Raw genomic sequence first — 17024 nt, forward strand, 5'->3', positions numbered from 1 at the left:
TATTTCAAATATTTATTTTATACTTGTTTAATATTAAGCAAATACTGGTACTTCAGCTGTGTGTTTTGTTGAAACTGTACCCATCTTGCCCCAATAGACCATTGTGCAGCGTTACGGCTTTACGTTTCTCTGGGAGTTATTTTTGTGGTGCACTCAGCTGTCGGGTAGAGAAGGTAGTGTTGTTCCTTTCGTGTGCTTTCCTGATATTACTTAAGAATGAAAATTCTATAAATTTTCTAGAATACATTGAAAGACAAAGGGTAGCCAGAACAATGGCACAAAATCATGCGTCAGGGATGGAGATGTCGGCCATCTCCGTCCTCAAACGGGCGGTGGAGCTGGACCAGAGCGAGCGCTTCCAGGAGTCTCTAGTTTGCTACCAGGAGGGCATCCAGCTGCTTATGGACGTGTTGAAAGGTCTCTGCCCCCCTCTTTCATACATAGATACGGCGATAGCAAAATGAAGGAAATGCATAATCACTTTTTTCTGTCAGCAGCTGTGAAGGATGACTCAAAGAGGGGGGTCTACAGGGAGAAGATAAAGGGCTACATGGACAGAGCAGAGCAAATCAAAGCTCATGTGAACCAGATGAAAGAAGGTAATTATCACAGATTCTCAAGACTGGATTATCAGATGTGCAAAGTGGGCAACTAACCACAGAGAGGGCCAGATTAGGGTTCATCTCAGACCCAGATTGGGGCAAAAATTAGTGGTGGGCTCCTGTTGAACCCCAGTTTATGTAAGCAGGCAATCAAGACAGGTAATAATGCAGGAACTCTGTGTAATGCTAGAAACTTTACTTCGCCCCTAACATTTTAGTTGATAGTGTGCTTATCAGGGCATATCTTTTATATGCTCTGAATATGGAGCCTTTGAGACACCTGTGGTTCTGAGGCTTCAAGGCATTTACCTACTGTCCTGCCCTTGACTCAGGTTGACTGTGTGGCAGTTCTACCTATTACTTTGTATATTTTCAGTAACCACAAATATGAGCGGCATTTTGCATCACTAAAACACAATTGCAAACTACAAATGGTAAGTGTTGCTAAAATGGCTCCATCATTTTTTCCCAAGTCTTGTGGCCATATTGCATAGAGGGGCCAACAAAATCTAGTTCACATACCTTTAATATCTCAGTTCATATTATGCAAATTAATGGGTAAACAAATTTGTGTTTTATGAAATGATAACTAACTAACAATAGCATTTCAGCACAGAAATACTGGTTGAAGTACAGCCGCTAACTCCTGTTAGCTGTTCAGGAGTCTGATGGCAGAGGGAAAGAAAGAGTTTTTCAGTCTAGAGGTCCTGCATCTCACACTTCTGAACCTCCGGCCAGAGGGTAGGGAGGCAAACAGTCCATGCTGGGGGTGGGTGGGGTCTTTGAGGATGGAGGCAGCTTTCCTGTGGACTCTGCGGTGGTAAATGCTCTGCAGAGAGGGCAGTAGAGTCCTGGTGATCTTCTCCGCAGTCTTTACCACTCTCTGCAGCCATACCAAACGGTGATGCAGCTGGTCAAGATGCTCTCAATAATGCAGCTGTAGAAGTTGCTGAGGGTCCTAGGCATTCTTGACCAGCTGTGTGGTGTTAAGTGTTTAAGTGAGGTCCTCACTGATGTGGACGCCCAGGTATTTGAAGCTGCTCACCCTCTCCACTTTGAGCCCCCAGGATGAACAGTAGCTGATGAGTTCTCCTCTCCTTCCTCATGTTCACTATCATCTCCTTCGTCTTGTCCATGTTGAGGCTGAGATTATTGTCCTTGCACCATGACACCAGACGGCCACCTCCCTCCTGTAGGCTGCTTCGTCCCCACCTGCTTCTTGGGAAGGGGGATGATGGTTGTGGTCTTAAAGCAGGAGGGGACGATGGGGAGACTGTATCACCTCTTTCCATTTTTCTTCTCTGTCTGTATCTCTCTCCTGCCAGATGGGAAGTACCATGAACAGATAAGAATATCAGAGGATGCTACTGGCTACAGCTATGAGGCTCTGTTCAAGCCGTACATCAGTAGTGCTCTCACAGAGGTTTGGGTGGAAGACCCCTACATACGACTCACCCACCAGGTAAAAGCTTCCTTTTCATTATTGTTTCATTTCCAGGCAACTGCTCTGGGGCCCCTGACTCCCAAAACCTCCAGGGTAACAGTTCAGCAGTAGCTTTTTATGTTGTGATTAATTATAGCTTTGTTTAGGTCCTGCCTTGTTACCCAATCCTGATGTCTTAAATTCTTAAGAAAGAGGAGATAGAAGTGACATAAATTTGGAGCAAACTCTGAACTAAACTTACTTTAACATGTCAAACATACCTAAGAGCCACAACTAATGATATTTTTCATTACTATTAATTATTTTAAATCTATGAACTATCAAAACTAGTGAGAACCTTCCAGTGCTCACGTCTTTCATGTATTGCTCAACCAACAGTCCAGGACCTTAAGATATTTGATTTACAATGATTTATGACAAAGAATAGCAGCAGATCCAGCAGTTTGAGAAGCTGTAGCCAGATCTTGATTGGATTTTTTTCAGTGTTTTTGCTTAAAAAGATATATTTAACTATTAATGAACTATCAAAATAATTCTCATTCATTTTTCTGTTGATCGACTGATAAATTAATCTGTGTATCCTTTCAGCACTAAACATATCCCTCACGCCTTGTCTCTGCTACAGTTGTACAACTTCCTACGGTTCTGTGAGATGCTGCTAAAAGCGTCCTGCAAGGTGAAAAAGATCCATCTCATCACTTCACAGGATGAAGTAGGTTATTAAACTGAGGTCACACTGTGTAATTAATACATAGCTACCACAGCAGTCGCTGTGGTTCAGTTTGTGTTGTGTTGTTTCACTGCCTTGATTCTGTCCTGCAGGCAGATAGCAGCCAACAGACCAGTGCTCTGGCGGAGCTGGAAGAAAGTCTCAGTGCTCAGGGAGTGACTCTGGATGTGCAGTACTCCTCCACTATCCATGACAGGGAGATCAGGTACCTTCCTCCACAATAGCTTCACTTAAATTTAGTATGCAGGACTTAATTTTAACACAGCATACTTTATTAATTATTCGAAAGAAAATCCTTATTTTAATACATAGTGTTCACTTTCACATCAGAACTCCTTTTTCCATAACTGTGGCTTCATTTAGTGGCAGCAATCTAGATTTAATTGTGTCTTTAGGTTTGACAGTGGTTGGATCATAAAAATTGGAAGAGGGCTGGATTACTTTAAGAGACCAAAGGTGAGTTTTCCTACTTTAATACTAGACCCAGTATCTATCCCTCAGTTTCTGCCATTGCCAGATTTACTGTCCTGAACATCAGTGAATCAACATGTTGAGTTCTGGTTGTAAAAATGTGTTCATTACGTTCCACAGGGTCGATTCTCCATTGGATATTGTGACTATGACCTCAGGCAGTGCCAGGAGACCACAGTAGACATTTTTCACACCAAACACACAAAAACTCTATGAGCGTCATGAACCTTCGATTGCCTTTTTCTAACTCAGGTGACTTCATTTACAGATCTGCCCTCAAAAAACATGCTGTATAGACACATCTGTTCTGCTGTTGGATTTTCCTTAACATAAAAATGCATGTGATTGGCCTCATATCAACTGTATTAACAGCAGTTTTTGTTTTACAGTATGTCATATTTATATGTCCTTATTGCTTATGTAGATCAGTAAGTTCTTCTTCAGTTTTCACCTTTTCTCATTTTGCAACTACCCAGTTTTAAAAACTTAAATATTTTTTATAATAATGGTGGTCGACACAGGGACGTTGCTTTTTATGACATCATACTGCCATCTAGTGGAAAAAATTTTAAATGCTAAATTATATTAAAAGGGCTTTTATAATATCATAAAATGTCTGTTTTATGTTTTATTTTAACCATCTGGGCTTGTCCAGTTATTTTAAATTAATTGTCTTAAATTTAAAATGTAAAATTTCAAACAAATGCGCTCATATAAAAATATTTCAATAAAATGAGTTTTAGGATTAGATTCTGTATATTCAACTCAGTAAAATGAGATTTGGTTATCTTGTACTTCTTTATCACTAAGTGGTTGTTGAGTTAAGATTTTTTTTATTGTTTTTGTGTTTTTTGTCAAATTACAATTTGCAATTTGCAATTTACAGTTTACTTGCCTGTTCCCGGTCAGCAGACTGAGTAGTCCCATTCATCTTGGTTTAAAAGTGTAACTATTTCCAAGGTCAAGAATGGAATTTAAAGCTCAATTTATTCTAGTTTGCCACTTACAGGCTTAGTAGTTCCAGTTGCATCATATCTTCAACCTATGACAGAGTATTAGGGCCACATTAAGGAAAAATAAAAACAGAGGAGGGAGATTTTTTTTTATCTTTTATGTTGACATTGAAGTTGAGATTAAAGTCAAAATGTCTAGATTAAAGTCAAAATTCTCAAAATTTCTGCTTTAATCTTGACACACAAAAATAAAAAATCTTCCTCCTAATTTTTTTAATACTCTGTTGTAGCACACTGCCGTGAAAGGGTTAAAACTGTCTTGTGACAGTTGACAATCTAGTGGTTTGAAAATAGTTTATATATTAACAAATAACGTGACTGTGGGAATCCTGTCACTTATGAAAAGCCCACACACTAACATCTGGTTAATGGGTAAAATACGTTTTATAAACATATACTGTAATGAGAACTGACAAGTGGATATTTGGCTGCAGTGGCAGTAATTTGTATCACTTCTTCAGGACTTCAAATGTTGGTCAATATGTCAACACTGCTCTCTGATCTGTGAGTCTAATATGAATCTAATGAAGATTGAATATACAGATGTTTTCCCAATAAAAACATTCATAGAAAATCTTTCCTCATTAGAGATTTGTGGGAAATTGTTTATTTGAATGAATGGGAGCCTTTGTGAGTTCAAACAGTGCTATGCTCGGCTTATCTATCGGCCTTAATCTCGATATGCTTGGTTCCCTCATCTCGGCTCTGAGAGGAATAAATTATAATCCATCAGAAACCCACATTAACCAGAAACTATCATGGTAGAAAACATCAAAGCCTCTGTTTTCCTTGTGCTGAAAGAACAAAGACCACAGTGCTGTACATTTCAGTATGTACAGACACATTTTCTACAAGCTAACTTATGATTAGTAATCATAAGATATAAGCTTGCATGCATATAGTCCTTTATGTGTTGATTACAGATGATAAATACATGAACGGAAGGAAACTTCATCCTAGACTCTTATGTCATTGTTATCATCCTGCATGTGGTTTGCAGCATAATCCAGCTGTCACTGGCTGAGTTTATATTCTGCTGGAAGAGATAAAGATTTGTGTCCTGAAGAGCCGTGTCAGATAAGGTGTTCAGCCACACACAGAGATACAGAAGTGCAAAAGTAGAGGTTTCCTTTCCATTTCCCGATGCCCTCCGTCTTAGTGATTGTAACCTAGCGGCCTAGGTAGTGTCCCATCTCTGAATGCTATCCTTTGTGAATGTACAGAAAGTTAGATTCACTGCTGCCACACTCGGATCATTTCAGTGATTATAAAATGTGGGTGATATATTTGTTTTGGCTTTATTGTTTTTTTATTATTATTATTATTATTTGGTATATTTTTTGACTTGAACGAAGAAGATATGGACAGCAAACCTGCAACAAGAGGTGAACACTTCAGTAGGCTACCTGGATGCCAAACTGGAAGAGTCTTTGATAAAAATGATTGATCATGTCTTTTCTCGCCATGCACCAGTACTTGGTCAGTGATGTGTAAACATGCAAATGCAAAACACACACTTCTGTCTCTATACCTACTGTAAAATACTATTAAAGATTATTAATTGAAGTCTATATCTCATCAGAGCTGGGACCTGACTAGTTCCTGTTTTTGTTTTGTTGTTTGTTGTTTTTTTTAACCTTTCTAAGGCACATTTACACACATACCCACACAAATACTTGGACTGCCCCCTGTGATCATCCGGGGGCGTTAGCAACTTGGTGTAATGTGTAAACAGTTCTATCAGCTATAATTCTTGTACGCTTGTCCTCTTTCCAACTGGAGCTTTATTTTTTCCCTCTACTCTCATTTCTGGGCCTAAAATCAGGTTAGCGTTTTATAAGGAGCTTAGCGCAGAGGGCCACAGTGTGCCACTAACGTAATAAAGTATCTCTCTCTCTCTCCCTCTCTCTCTCTGTGTCTCTCTCACACACACACACACACCCTCTTGTGTCCTCTTTTTTGTGCATTTGCTTACCCTGCCATGAAGTGACCTTCTCTCTCTCTTTCTTTTTCTCCCTGCCTGTTTCTCTCTCTGCTTCCACTCTGCTTGCTCGTCTCTCTGCATCCCCCCTTCAGCAGCAGATGTGGACAAACCAGAGGTTTAAACATTAGCACAGTGAATTTAGCTGAGACGAGACAACTCGGCACAGAGTGGAGGACAAACAGAGGAGGGGCCTACGTGGTGATATTAGACTTTCGTAAGTTCACTGATTTTTGTGTGGGATGGTGTGTGAATGTGTGTGTGTTTTAACAAGCTTTCGCAGTGAGAAACCACAGTACTTTCCCTGTGGATGTCAGGTGAATTTTGTGCTGCGCTATGTGGCATGTTTGTGATTGAGCTGTTGTTGTAGACTATGAGGCTGTGAAGTCTTACAGGGATCTCTCTTTAATGTCAGTAATCCAGAGGATTATATTCTTTTTCTGTCTGGGCTTGGTTCACTGAATGGCAAAACTGTAAGGAACGGCCTGGTTCATGACTACTCTTGTTTCATTCACTGTAGGGCTAACTGCATTAACAAGTTGAAATGTATTTGTAGAGCAAAGAATTAAAATGTTGTGGAAGTCAAATATTGACATTGCATGCAACCTTTTGTTATTCTGTGCAGTATTTATGTTATTATGTCCTTTTCCAAAGGGTGTGCTTGTAGTCTGAGAAGTGAGCTGGGTGATATGAGTGGTGCAATGTAGACTTTGCATGTTTATCCATAACCTGACATTATCAGGGACCCATGCTGTGCAGGATCAAGATTTGTTGACACGAGGCGACACCGGAAGAACAGTATAAAACACAAACTGCATGTGCATGTCTCAGACAGAACACTATATCCAAGGCAGAGTGGAAAATAACATCTGTAGAATAAATAAATCAAGCCCTGCACTAAATCTTTCACCCAGTAACACATCAACCCAACCTGGATGTTTGTCAAGCAAGTGCTGCAGAAGTAAATCTGCCTGAGAGCAAGATTTTAGCTTTTGCTTTGTTCACAAAATATAACACATAATCCATGCTGCAGTGCTTAGTGACAGGGTCCTATCTATGTACAGTTCTTGTGCAATGTCATATCAGAAATCCTGATACCTCCTCTGTAACCTCCATGGTGTGTTATTTCTTGATGACACTGCACTTCATTCTTTATTATGTGGTCCTCTTAAAAATGCTTCTTTGGTCATTCAAAAAGAAATTAAAGTAAAAGAATAAATGAGTGGTCTCTTCCAGGATGACAGTACTTCCATCCATAGGACACAAGGGGTCACTGAATTGTTTGATGAATCTGAAAATGATGTGAATCATATGCTATGGCCTTGACAGTCACCAGATCTCAACCCAGTAGAACACATATGGGAGATTTTGGAGTGACGTGTTAGACTCCACGTCTCCACCACCATTATCAAAACATCACATTAGGTAATATCTTTTGGAAAAATGGTGTTCATCCTGCCAGTAGAGTTCAGAGACTTGTAGAATCTGGTGGCACATGGTGGCCCAACACCTTTCTAAGATACTTTGTTGGTTTTTCCTTCAGCTAGTCACCTGTCTGTGTTTTGCTGATGTTAAGTACTGTTTCCACACCACACTCCGCCTAGCTACAGTAAAGGCTTGTGCTATTCCTGATAATACCAATAAACCTTTGAACCTCGAGTCCAGTGTCACATCTTCAGGCAGGTGCACGAGTACATTAAGTTCATATTCTACCAGAGAACAGACAACATGTCACTGCCGTGTCTAAAAACTGTATGTTGAGGTTTATATTGTCACAGTCGCTTGTCATTGTCAGTGCCTTTCTTCACACAGTTTCCTTTTGTCTGTTTTGTGCTTCTTTCAGTGATCAGACCGATGGAGTCTTTCTCTGGAGACACAGAAGAAAGCATTGAGTACATTCCAGGTGAGATAATCGGTCCTGAAGTTTTATGTAAGAGAATTATGGTGAAGAAAAATCAACTCTGACAAAAATTAGCCATTAAAACAAAAGACTTTGCCAGCGCAACATGGACAGTTTGTTGTCAACGATAGATCATAATCTACAACATGACATACCAAATGTTTGATGGAACAATTAGAGGATAAAAGACCTTTTTTTTGATTATGTGAGTTGTGCATGTACATGAGTGTGAGCTGCTGTAATCTGGATCTGTCTCAATTTTCATTGCTGTTAGGACGCAAGAAATCCAAACTTAAGTCTCTGAAAACTCTTCTTTTCGGGAGGAGTAAGAGAACAGGTGGAGAGAAAAACACCAAACTCAGCCAGTCAACCAGTGACATTACTGCAGGAAAGGAACTCGGATCAGATGAAGACTTGGTGTGAGTGTCTACATGTGGAGTAAATCTTATGTTTGCTTTACACTAAAGATCCACTTGTTGTCTGTCTGTATTTCCAATCTATTTTCTTGTCTTCTTCTTCCTCCTCTGCAAGCCCAGATGCTCCCAGAGGATGATGGGATCTCGAGCATTGTCCCATGAAAGCATCTTTCTGGCTGGTCAGGTCCTGACAGACCCTGAACCAGCCAAGGTCCTTTCCCAGGAGAATGTTCACTGCAAGATCAAGGCTCTGCAGGTACAGCCTTTTTTTTCTGGGCATTTTGTTGGGAACTGGTCCTTTAGAAATGTAAAGCACCTGTGGTCTGGTATCATAGATGAAGCTTCAGCAGCAGAAGATACATTTGGGACCGCCCCCTATGGTTCTTCCAATCAGACGTCCAGAGGAGCCGAATAGCCACTCAGAGGTTGACAGTTTTCGCTGCAGCCGCCCTGAGATCTCAGGAGGCGATGTTACATCCCACGAATCCGTCAGCAAGGTGAGTAATCATTTCACATACATGCTCAGTTGTCATTTCAAGTTCATATATTTGGACGTTTGTAGGTCCTTGAATGTATCTTCTGAGTGGATTCACCAATCATACTCCTCCTAGACACATAGCCTCAATAAATTAACCTTACTTTCTACCAAACACTACAATTAAACTTTGTTAAAATGATGTGCTGCCTCCTGGAGTCATAGTCAAAGCATATTGTCTGTCTGCCTAGTGGTGCAGTTACTGTGCAGTACTTCTGTTTGTGTATTTATGTACATATGTGTGTGTTTCTCTTCTACAGTATGTCTTAAGTCATGCACTGATCAGCCACAGCATAAAACCACCTGGCTAATACTGTGTACATAGGAGTCAATGCAGCAGTACAAATGGACATTAAAACTTTAATGTACAGTAGACCTCATCATCACTGAGCCTTGGGTGTCCATAGCCCTGTTGTCGGTTCACTGTTTGTCCTTCCTTAGACACTGTTGGTAGGTACTAACCACTGCAGAACCAGGAGCACAAAACAAGACCTGCAGTCTGATGCTCTGACGCAGTCAGCCATCACAGTTTGGCCCTTGTCAAAGTCATTCAGATCCTTAATTTTGCATGCTTTTCCTGCTTCCAACACTTCAACTTCAAGGACTGAATGTTCATTTGCGGTCTAATATATCCCATAAACTGATAGTTGCCATCATAATGAGATAATCAATGTATTCACTTCACCTGTCAGTGGTCATAATGTAAAAACCAAGCTTTCCTCAAGTAGAAACATTTTCATAGTTGTAGAAATGTTGCTGATCCTTGTGAAGGTTAAGTTTGAGATTATAACTGGGATTTGGTTTCATTTGAAAGGCAGATGATATTTTTACCCTTTTTTTTAAAGTCCTGACAAATTCTGTAAAAAGGGGGTGAGAAGAAGTCTTTCCTATTGAAGTTGTAAATCTTTAAAAACAGGTCACAAATATATGGTTTCATTTAATCCCTAATACATCTGTGGTTTTTAGTAAACATTAAACAAACAGGAGTAAATAGTGCATCAATTGGCACCATTTTCAGACACAGTGCACTAGAACAGCAGCAGGATGGTGCATGTGGGATTAACTCAAAATAAACTAGTGTCCATGTTCATTGTAATAAAGGAAAATGTCATTCAGTGCGACGGTTATTGGATGGCTATTTGTATGGATGTTTTAGTCATTTTTGCACAACAATAGAGGTCCACAGATGTTTCATCCCTGGTAGTTCATTGTTTGCTTTGAACATTTTATGGATTTTTTTTCCAATTTGAAAAAAATATAAAATTGGCAGTATTATCCTTTAATATCAGGCAGTTAGGAGAGTATGAGTGTCTGGTTAGAGTGAGGAAATGAATTCAATTGATAACTGTCCCAATAATAAAATTCCAAACATTTATGAAGATGTTTTGTTGTGCTTTATTTGTAGTGTTATATAATGATTTTGTTGGTTTGTTCTTTTTAGACCATATCCCAGGCATCCTCTCGCCCACTCTCACCCATTCCCAAACCTGAACCTGCCAAGTTTGTGCCCCTGACTCCATCCTTCTCTTTGCCTCCTTCTATCCCCTCCACTTCATCTTCTTTTGCTGCCGAGCCCCCGATGGACTTCAGCTCCCCACCTCAGTTCATCCCCTGCCTGGATACCTCTGCTGCACGCCATCGCATGTCTGTCAAGCCCAGAAACCAAAGAGCCTGCACCAAGAATAGACTAGCTGCAGTGAGTGACCATATGAACTGATTGTAAAGGCAAACAACACACAGTACACCCCCTTCACTCCCCTAACCTTGCTGTCTTTTCTATTGGCAGAGCAATTCTACGTCTCATTCACACACCCTGTACAACATTGACCACCCTGAGCTGGCGAAAGAAGAAGAGCTTGGTGCTCAAGACAAAGTGACAGTGGAAACAGAACAAGAAGATACTGACATCACATCTCAGTGGCTTCCTTCAAAATCCCAACAGCTGGCACCAGTTATATCAGAAGCACCACCCGTAGCATCTGGTTTAACCTTTTGCTACCAGGACAATGCTCCTTCTGGGAAAGTACCCTCTGTATCCTCAGAAGTACTTCGAGTTAAGCCTCACAAACCAACAGCTGTGTTGTCCTGTGAACGGCCACATTCGTCCTTTTTAGAGTCCGAACTAAAGGACAAAAGAGAGCGGGATTTTGAGATACAAGTAATATCACATGAAAAGAGGAATACTCTAAAAAAGGCTGGACTGACTGAAGAGTCCTCGGACCAGCTCTCACCTACTTTTGGTTCAGTGTCGCCCTTCAGGTCTTCCTCTGTTCACCAGCAGGTTAAAAGTGAGATAGTGAACACAAAAGAAATAAGAAGACCTTCCCCAGGTGCTGGATCCTTCCATTTCTCCATCACCACTGCCAAAAACCAAGACAAGGAGAGACCCAAATCAGGCAGTTTTGTGGGAGCATTGGAACACGCTGAACCCAGGCCAAAGACAATGGAGAGAACAGAGGATAAAATATTTTCAAGTATAAAGGAAAAGGTGGAACTCAGAGAGTCGCAGCCCAGAGGGGGCCCCTTTGTTATGGGAGGACTTAGACAAGAGGGTTCTCCACCAAAAAGCTCAGTCCTACTGTGGGACAGGAGAGACAGCCTCAAAAAGTTAGAATCAGTGACAACATCTACAGATACCGGCAGTGCGGTGGGGAAGGAGGCAGAGAGCAGCCAGGAAGTGGTGGAAGAGGCAGTGGAAGCACAGGAGGTCCAGGAGACTGACAGAAAAACAACATTTGGTATTAAATTACGCTCCACCTCTCAGTCGATGAGACTTAAATCTGATGCTTCTTCTAACCATCACTTAAAGCCACCCGTGTGTGACGAGCAGTGTGACAAACAAAAAGGACAGGAAATAAATGATCATGGCATCTACATGTCTAAAAAACTACCAGGCAACTTCTCTTACACATCATCCACCTCTGGAGATGTCCGACTGACGGGTGAGTTCCTGAGAAATCTTACTCATTTCAGTCTGTACAAGATATTTCATGGTCCACTTCTCAATGAAGAAATACTGTGCTACCAGCCAAGGTTTAGAATTGCAAACTACAGCCTTATTTTTCAGTTCAGCCTAAAGTTAAATATTGCACAGCTACACACTGTCATGTCTGTGTAAGGAGAAAAATTTCACATAGTAAATAATCTCTTTCGAGTGATAAGATTTTGACTGATCACAAGCATTTCACATAGTGAATCATCTCTTTAGAGTGATAAGATTTTGACTGATCACAAGGGACCTTTGTACTTATTAAAATGCCACCCAGCTTTAACAGTGCTGCCAAGTGCGTCTAACAGATTTGTGCCACTCCTTAGATCCAGCCCCACCTGGCCTCTCCCTTCCAATCAAGACTAACCTGCCATCTACCGATGATCCTCACATCATGTCGACAGAAGTCAAAACAACCCCCTCAATCCCCAGAGAACCAGAAACTGTCAGAGCACCTCAGGAGCCCCAACCTGCCCCCCAGGCAACCTCCTCTGAGGTGTCCTGGATGAGGCTGGCAATAGAAAAGACCAGAAGCCTGCAGCAGCTCTTTACTAGCAGATTGCCCAGAGATTTTACAGGCATGCACACCATGGCACGACCACAAGCACAAGTGCAGCCAAAGCATCAAAATGAAACACAGATTGGAGCACAAACGCAGACACAGACTGTACAAATGCAGCCAAACACAACACCAGCAAATAAACACTTGACTGACTTGGTGAAAACAGAAGCAGTGGAAAGCAGAATTCAAGCACAGGCCATCAAACCATCACAAAGAGCAATGCTACCGAAGCTGTCGACAACATCTACTGGAGTGTCAAACACTTCTACAGAACCACAAATGTTAAAACAAACAAATGAACCTCAATTACACCTAATTACAACTCAGTCTGCATCACCGCCAAGGGGGTTTGTGGTACATCCACCTGTACAGACCACCACATGGACAACCCAATCTCCTTCATGCTTTTCTACACTAACAGAGACCTCGTCTCAGTTTGCCCAAGGGAGTGCCACTCCTGCGCAATCTCACCTCTCCTCAGGCCAATACGACACACCCCAACAACCTCCTTGGAGTAATCGAGGTCTCCACCGCACCAGCCAGCTCAAATCCACAGCTTCAGTTTCTACTGTCTTGTCAGCCACAGCTCCTTCTCCACTGTCTGCCTCGGGAACGGGTGAAAGAGAAGCCACCATGCCGGAAAAAGGGGGTTCATCACTGTCAGCAGGGTGGGCAGTGTGGGTTGGGTCGGTCAGCGAGAGGGCTGCTTTGTTGGAGAAACAGACAGAGTGGACCAATCCATTTGGAGCCAAGGGGGTTTGTGGTACTTTTTTTGTAACTCTCTTTCATACCATGTAGCTATAGATGAAATAAAGGATATTTTTCTCCTGGTCACCAAATCCTCTCAATACTTTCTGACATCCCTGCCCTGTCTTTGGAACTCATTCATTCCCGCTGAAGATGAAAATCTTTAAAAATAGGTCACCAGTATTTAAAAAAAAAAAGTGATTTTCTTAAACAATTCATATTTTTTAAGTAAACCCTATTCAAACAGAAATTTTTTAAAACTGCATTATTTGGAACTACTTCTAGCTGCAGATATAGTGTCCTAATAAGTGTTTATGACAGCAGGATGGTCTTTGTTAACTAATAAAATGTAGAACTACTGTGTTTTAAAAATAACTATGTATCCTGAGTAGATGATATAATATTAACTATTTTTCTCAGGTGGAGCTGAAGAAAGCTCAAACAGAAGTGCAGACACCAGGTGAATCCCTTGCCTCAGCAAGGATGATGCCTCTGCACAAAGACACAAAACTGGATGGAAGACAAGGGGTAAAAGTTGCAGGTGGGTTTACATACATGAATTATAATAATCAAAATCAGAATAACTGTAAAAATTACTGGCATTCAGTGTATCCAACTGCAACATCATGACATAAGGTTTTCTTTCAGAGTCGAGCCCCATCAAAGTGCAAGTTGGGCCTTGTGAGGATAAATGGCCAAGGAAAAATGTATCATCTTCACCTTCACTGTCACCCACACAGCCATCAGTGTTGCAGTGCATGTCTGACAGTGGCCAGCCATCCTGGATGGAACTTGCCAAAAGGAAAGCGAAGGCTTGGAGTGACAAGTCCATGGACTAAGAAGGAAAATAGATAAGATATGCAAGGTATGAAAGCAAGAATATGAACAGCTCTGCAGATAGCCACCACCTTTGTCAAGGAAAATGAGTTGAATGTTTGAATGTGAGCATGTCAGAAAGATGTTGATTTGACTCTAGGATAATTTAAAAGACTGTTGTGTTTGAACTGTATTTAATTGTAAAGGGATAATGTTGTACTGAAAGGCTGCATGAAAGAGAAAACATATAAACATTAAATCCCTCTCCATCACAACCACTTCAGATAAAGGGTATTTCCAAACTGTGTGATTCAACATTTCATTGCTGTGAATACCTATGTTCAATAATAAAATTTCTAACATTAAGTGCCATTTATAAAGTGCTTTATGAAAAGATGGCTGATTTAAAATGCAGGAACAGATGTGGATGAAAATTTAAGTTTTTTTTTTTTTTTTTTTGGGATAATGTATTACACGATGATAATCCATGTTTTATGGAAAAACAAGAAATTATGTTTAAAATGTAGCAGCAACAAACAGACAGACAAAAAAGATTATACATACATATTTTGTATACGAATGTACAGACATGCAGCATAATGGAAAATCCACTTGCTCACTAATTTAGCCTACAGTGCCACCTGCAGGCATGATGGATAGATCATGGGCTGCCCTTTTTGCTCACATCCATAAGGTAATTGAGTAGAAGGTTAGGTTATACTTCCATCCATCCATCTTTTATCTATACCACTTACCCTAATGAGGGTCGTGGGGTGGCTGGAGCCAATCCCAGCTGACATTGTGTGAGAAGCAGGGTCCACCCTGGACAGGTCGCCAGTCTCACAGGGCTGACACTTAGAGACAGATGACCACACCCACTCACACTCACTCCTAGGGTCAATTTATTGTCACCAATCAACCTAAGCGGCATATCAGCTGGGGATAAATGGTATAGATAATGAATGGATGGTACCTAAACATAACTGAGATTGAAATCAGCTGTTATTAGCTAGACTGTGTGGTTGTCTAACTCTCACCTCCAAGTCCATTTAGTAGATTTTTGAGGGTGTAATAATATTACATTACCTTCATTAGTAGATGGAATTTTAGATGTTCATGTTTTGAGCACAATGAGAATGTCTTGTTGAACTGGTTAATTCATCCGAGAATCATGTGTTATGATTGAAAGCCCCAGAACAGCTCCAAAATAGAATGTAAAATGCTGCAGTTTGGTACAGTTTTAGTTTCACAAAATCACTGGGTTTTAGTACAATAAGAATTTATTGGAATTTTTACTTTGAACATAGTCTCTCTCTCTCTCCCCCTCTCCATATTTGTTATCAAAAATAACCTCAACAACTTACATTTATACATGAGAACTCTTACTGTCATCTGACAAGATATTTCCTAAAGGTTTATCTAATGGTAGGGTTGTGACTGAATTGTTTTTTAGGGAGTTGCTGATGTATGGAGACCCCTGATAGAGCAGGTCATGCGTGCAGATAACATGTACATTAATGCAGCTGAGCACATAATGCCTAGATGGCATACTTTTGTGGAAAACAAAGGTTGGTCACGGCAGGGGCCAGTTATTTAGCTCTGCTCACTGACAGCCAGCACTTCACAGATGTGGTTGCAACTTAGTCTCATATTTTCAGCCCGTTTTGTTTACTTGCTATTATAAAATCGTAAAGAATTTTAGGATTGTATGTCTGATGTAATATTTAGAATTTATTAATGCTGCTCAGTCCATGGCTGGATTAATCATGGGCTCTGGTCTGCAAATTTGTTGTTGGGCCCCCTACTGAATACAATACATGGGAGTTTCATTATTTCCCCAGGCAACCAGAGACAACGGTATGCTGAAGTTCAAATGATAACAATTAATCTAAATTGTTGGAATAGAAAATGATAAAAACGGACACTAATTTAGACTTCAGAGGAACATTGTATACACATGTAACCGACAGGTTGGCCACGCCTACACCGCCTGGTTAGTAATTTGTCAGATGGATATAAATAACACCTGAGGAGATGCTGTTGCGATAAGCAATTTCTGTGCTGGTCGCTGCTGTAACTGGTCTGAAGTGAATCCCCCTCCATCGATCTGTGTCCTGCTTTTCCTTTAGGACTGTTTCTAGGGGATTACTGCATGCTCTTCGGGAGTGATAATCAATGCAAACGTGATCCAGCAGAAGTTGGTGTCCATCGCACAGGCTGTGCCAGGGTGACGTGTAGCCAATGGGTGATAGCCACTGCTGTTTTGCTTATGTAATGTTTTGCCTTGTTTGCTTTTATTTTAAGAGGTTTACCTAGCATTATGTTCCCTATTTATTGTATTGTTTCCAAATAGGGTTTAGTCAATTTTATGGTGTGAACAGCATGTGAATGGTTTTATGCACAGGGAGGCAAGGTCCTCTTATATTTGGTTGGTTGATGTGTGATTAATTGATTTGTGGTGTTTATTTAATGGTGCCTTTTAAACTGTTGACTCTGACCATTTTATTCCTGTTCTGCACTATATTTATTGAGTGGGGGGGGAAAACTTCTTCTTATAGGTAGCATTTTAGCTTCTGGGGTTAGGTTTCTTAAAATATTTTCACTGTTAAATTATACACCGACTCAAATAAAGTTTTATTTGTGTGAGTAACTCCAATGTCTCCGTGTTTGCAGATCTATCTGGGGGTAGCAGCTCAGTACTGGTGAAGTTTGCATGAATTTGACGTCTGAAAACAGGAGGGGTGTTATTCTTGGAGAACTACTAAAAGTTACTATGGTCTGAGTTGCATAGGCCTGTATATTGGCCCGGTCACAATTT

The 17024-nt window shown here is 40.7% G+C and overlaps 2 protein-coding genes across 2 annotated transcripts; both read left to right on the forward strand.

The window, feature by feature from the left end:
- The first annotated feature begins 46 nt into the window (after positions 1–46).
- Positions 47–3852, forward strand: mitd1 (MIT, microtubule interacting and transport, domain containing 1). Its single transcript, XM_020609471.1, has 7 exons — positions 47–417; positions 498–599; positions 1928–2064; positions 2672–2758; positions 2869–2981; positions 3172–3232; positions 3368–3852. Exons 1-7 carry the CDS (start codon positions 273–275, stop codon positions 3461–3463), a joined length of 741 nt encoding a protein of 246 aa, XP_020465127.1. The 5' UTR covers positions 47–272; the 3' UTR covers positions 3464–3852.
- Positions 3853–6310: 2458 nt separating this feature from the next.
- cracdla (cracd like a) lies at positions 6311–14602 on the forward strand. Its single transcript, XM_020609300.1, has 10 exons — positions 6311–6458; positions 8085–8144; positions 8416–8560; positions 8678–8813; positions 8893–9054; positions 10534–10788; positions 10879–12034; positions 12408–13399; positions 13811–13931; positions 14039–14602. Exons 2-10 carry the CDS (start codon positions 8096–8098, stop codon positions 14227–14229), a joined length of 3207 nt encoding a protein of 1068 aa, XP_020464956.1. The 5' UTR covers positions 6311–6458; positions 8085–8095; the 3' UTR covers positions 14230–14602.
- Positions 14603–17024: the final 2422 nt, after the last annotated feature.

This window comes from Monopterus albus, unplaced genomic scaffold (genome assembly GCF_001952655.1).
Source record: "Monopterus albus unplaced genomic scaffold, M_albus_1.0 scaffold99.1, whole genome shotgun sequence".
Classification (NCBI taxonomy): Eukaryota; Metazoa; Chordata; class Actinopteri; order Synbranchiformes; family Synbranchidae; genus Monopterus; species Monopterus albus.

Coding starts and splice junctions, on each gene's coding strand:
- mitd1 (XM_020609471.1), top strand. CDS start 273: ATGGCACAAAATCATGCGTCAGGGATGGAGATGTCGGCCATCTCCGTC. Junction 418..497: donor GCTTATGGACGTGTTGAAAG/GTCTCTGCCCCC, acceptor TTCTGTCAGCAG/CTGTGAAGGATGACTCAAAG. Junction 600..1,927: donor TGTGAACCAGATGAAAGAAG/GTAATTATCACA, acceptor CTCTCCTGCCAG/ATGGGAAGTACCATGAACAG.
- cracdla (XM_020609300.1), top strand. CDS start 8,096: ATGGAGTCTTTCTCTGGAGACACAGAAGAAAGCATTGAGTACATTCCA. Junction 8,145..8,415: donor AAGCATTGAGTACATTCCAG/GTGAGATAATCG, acceptor CATTGCTGTTAG/GACGCAAGAAATCCAAACTT. Junction 13,932..14,038: donor ACAAGGGGTAAAAGTTGCAG/GTGGGTTTACAT, acceptor GTTTTCTTTCAG/AGTCGAGCCCCATCAAAGTG.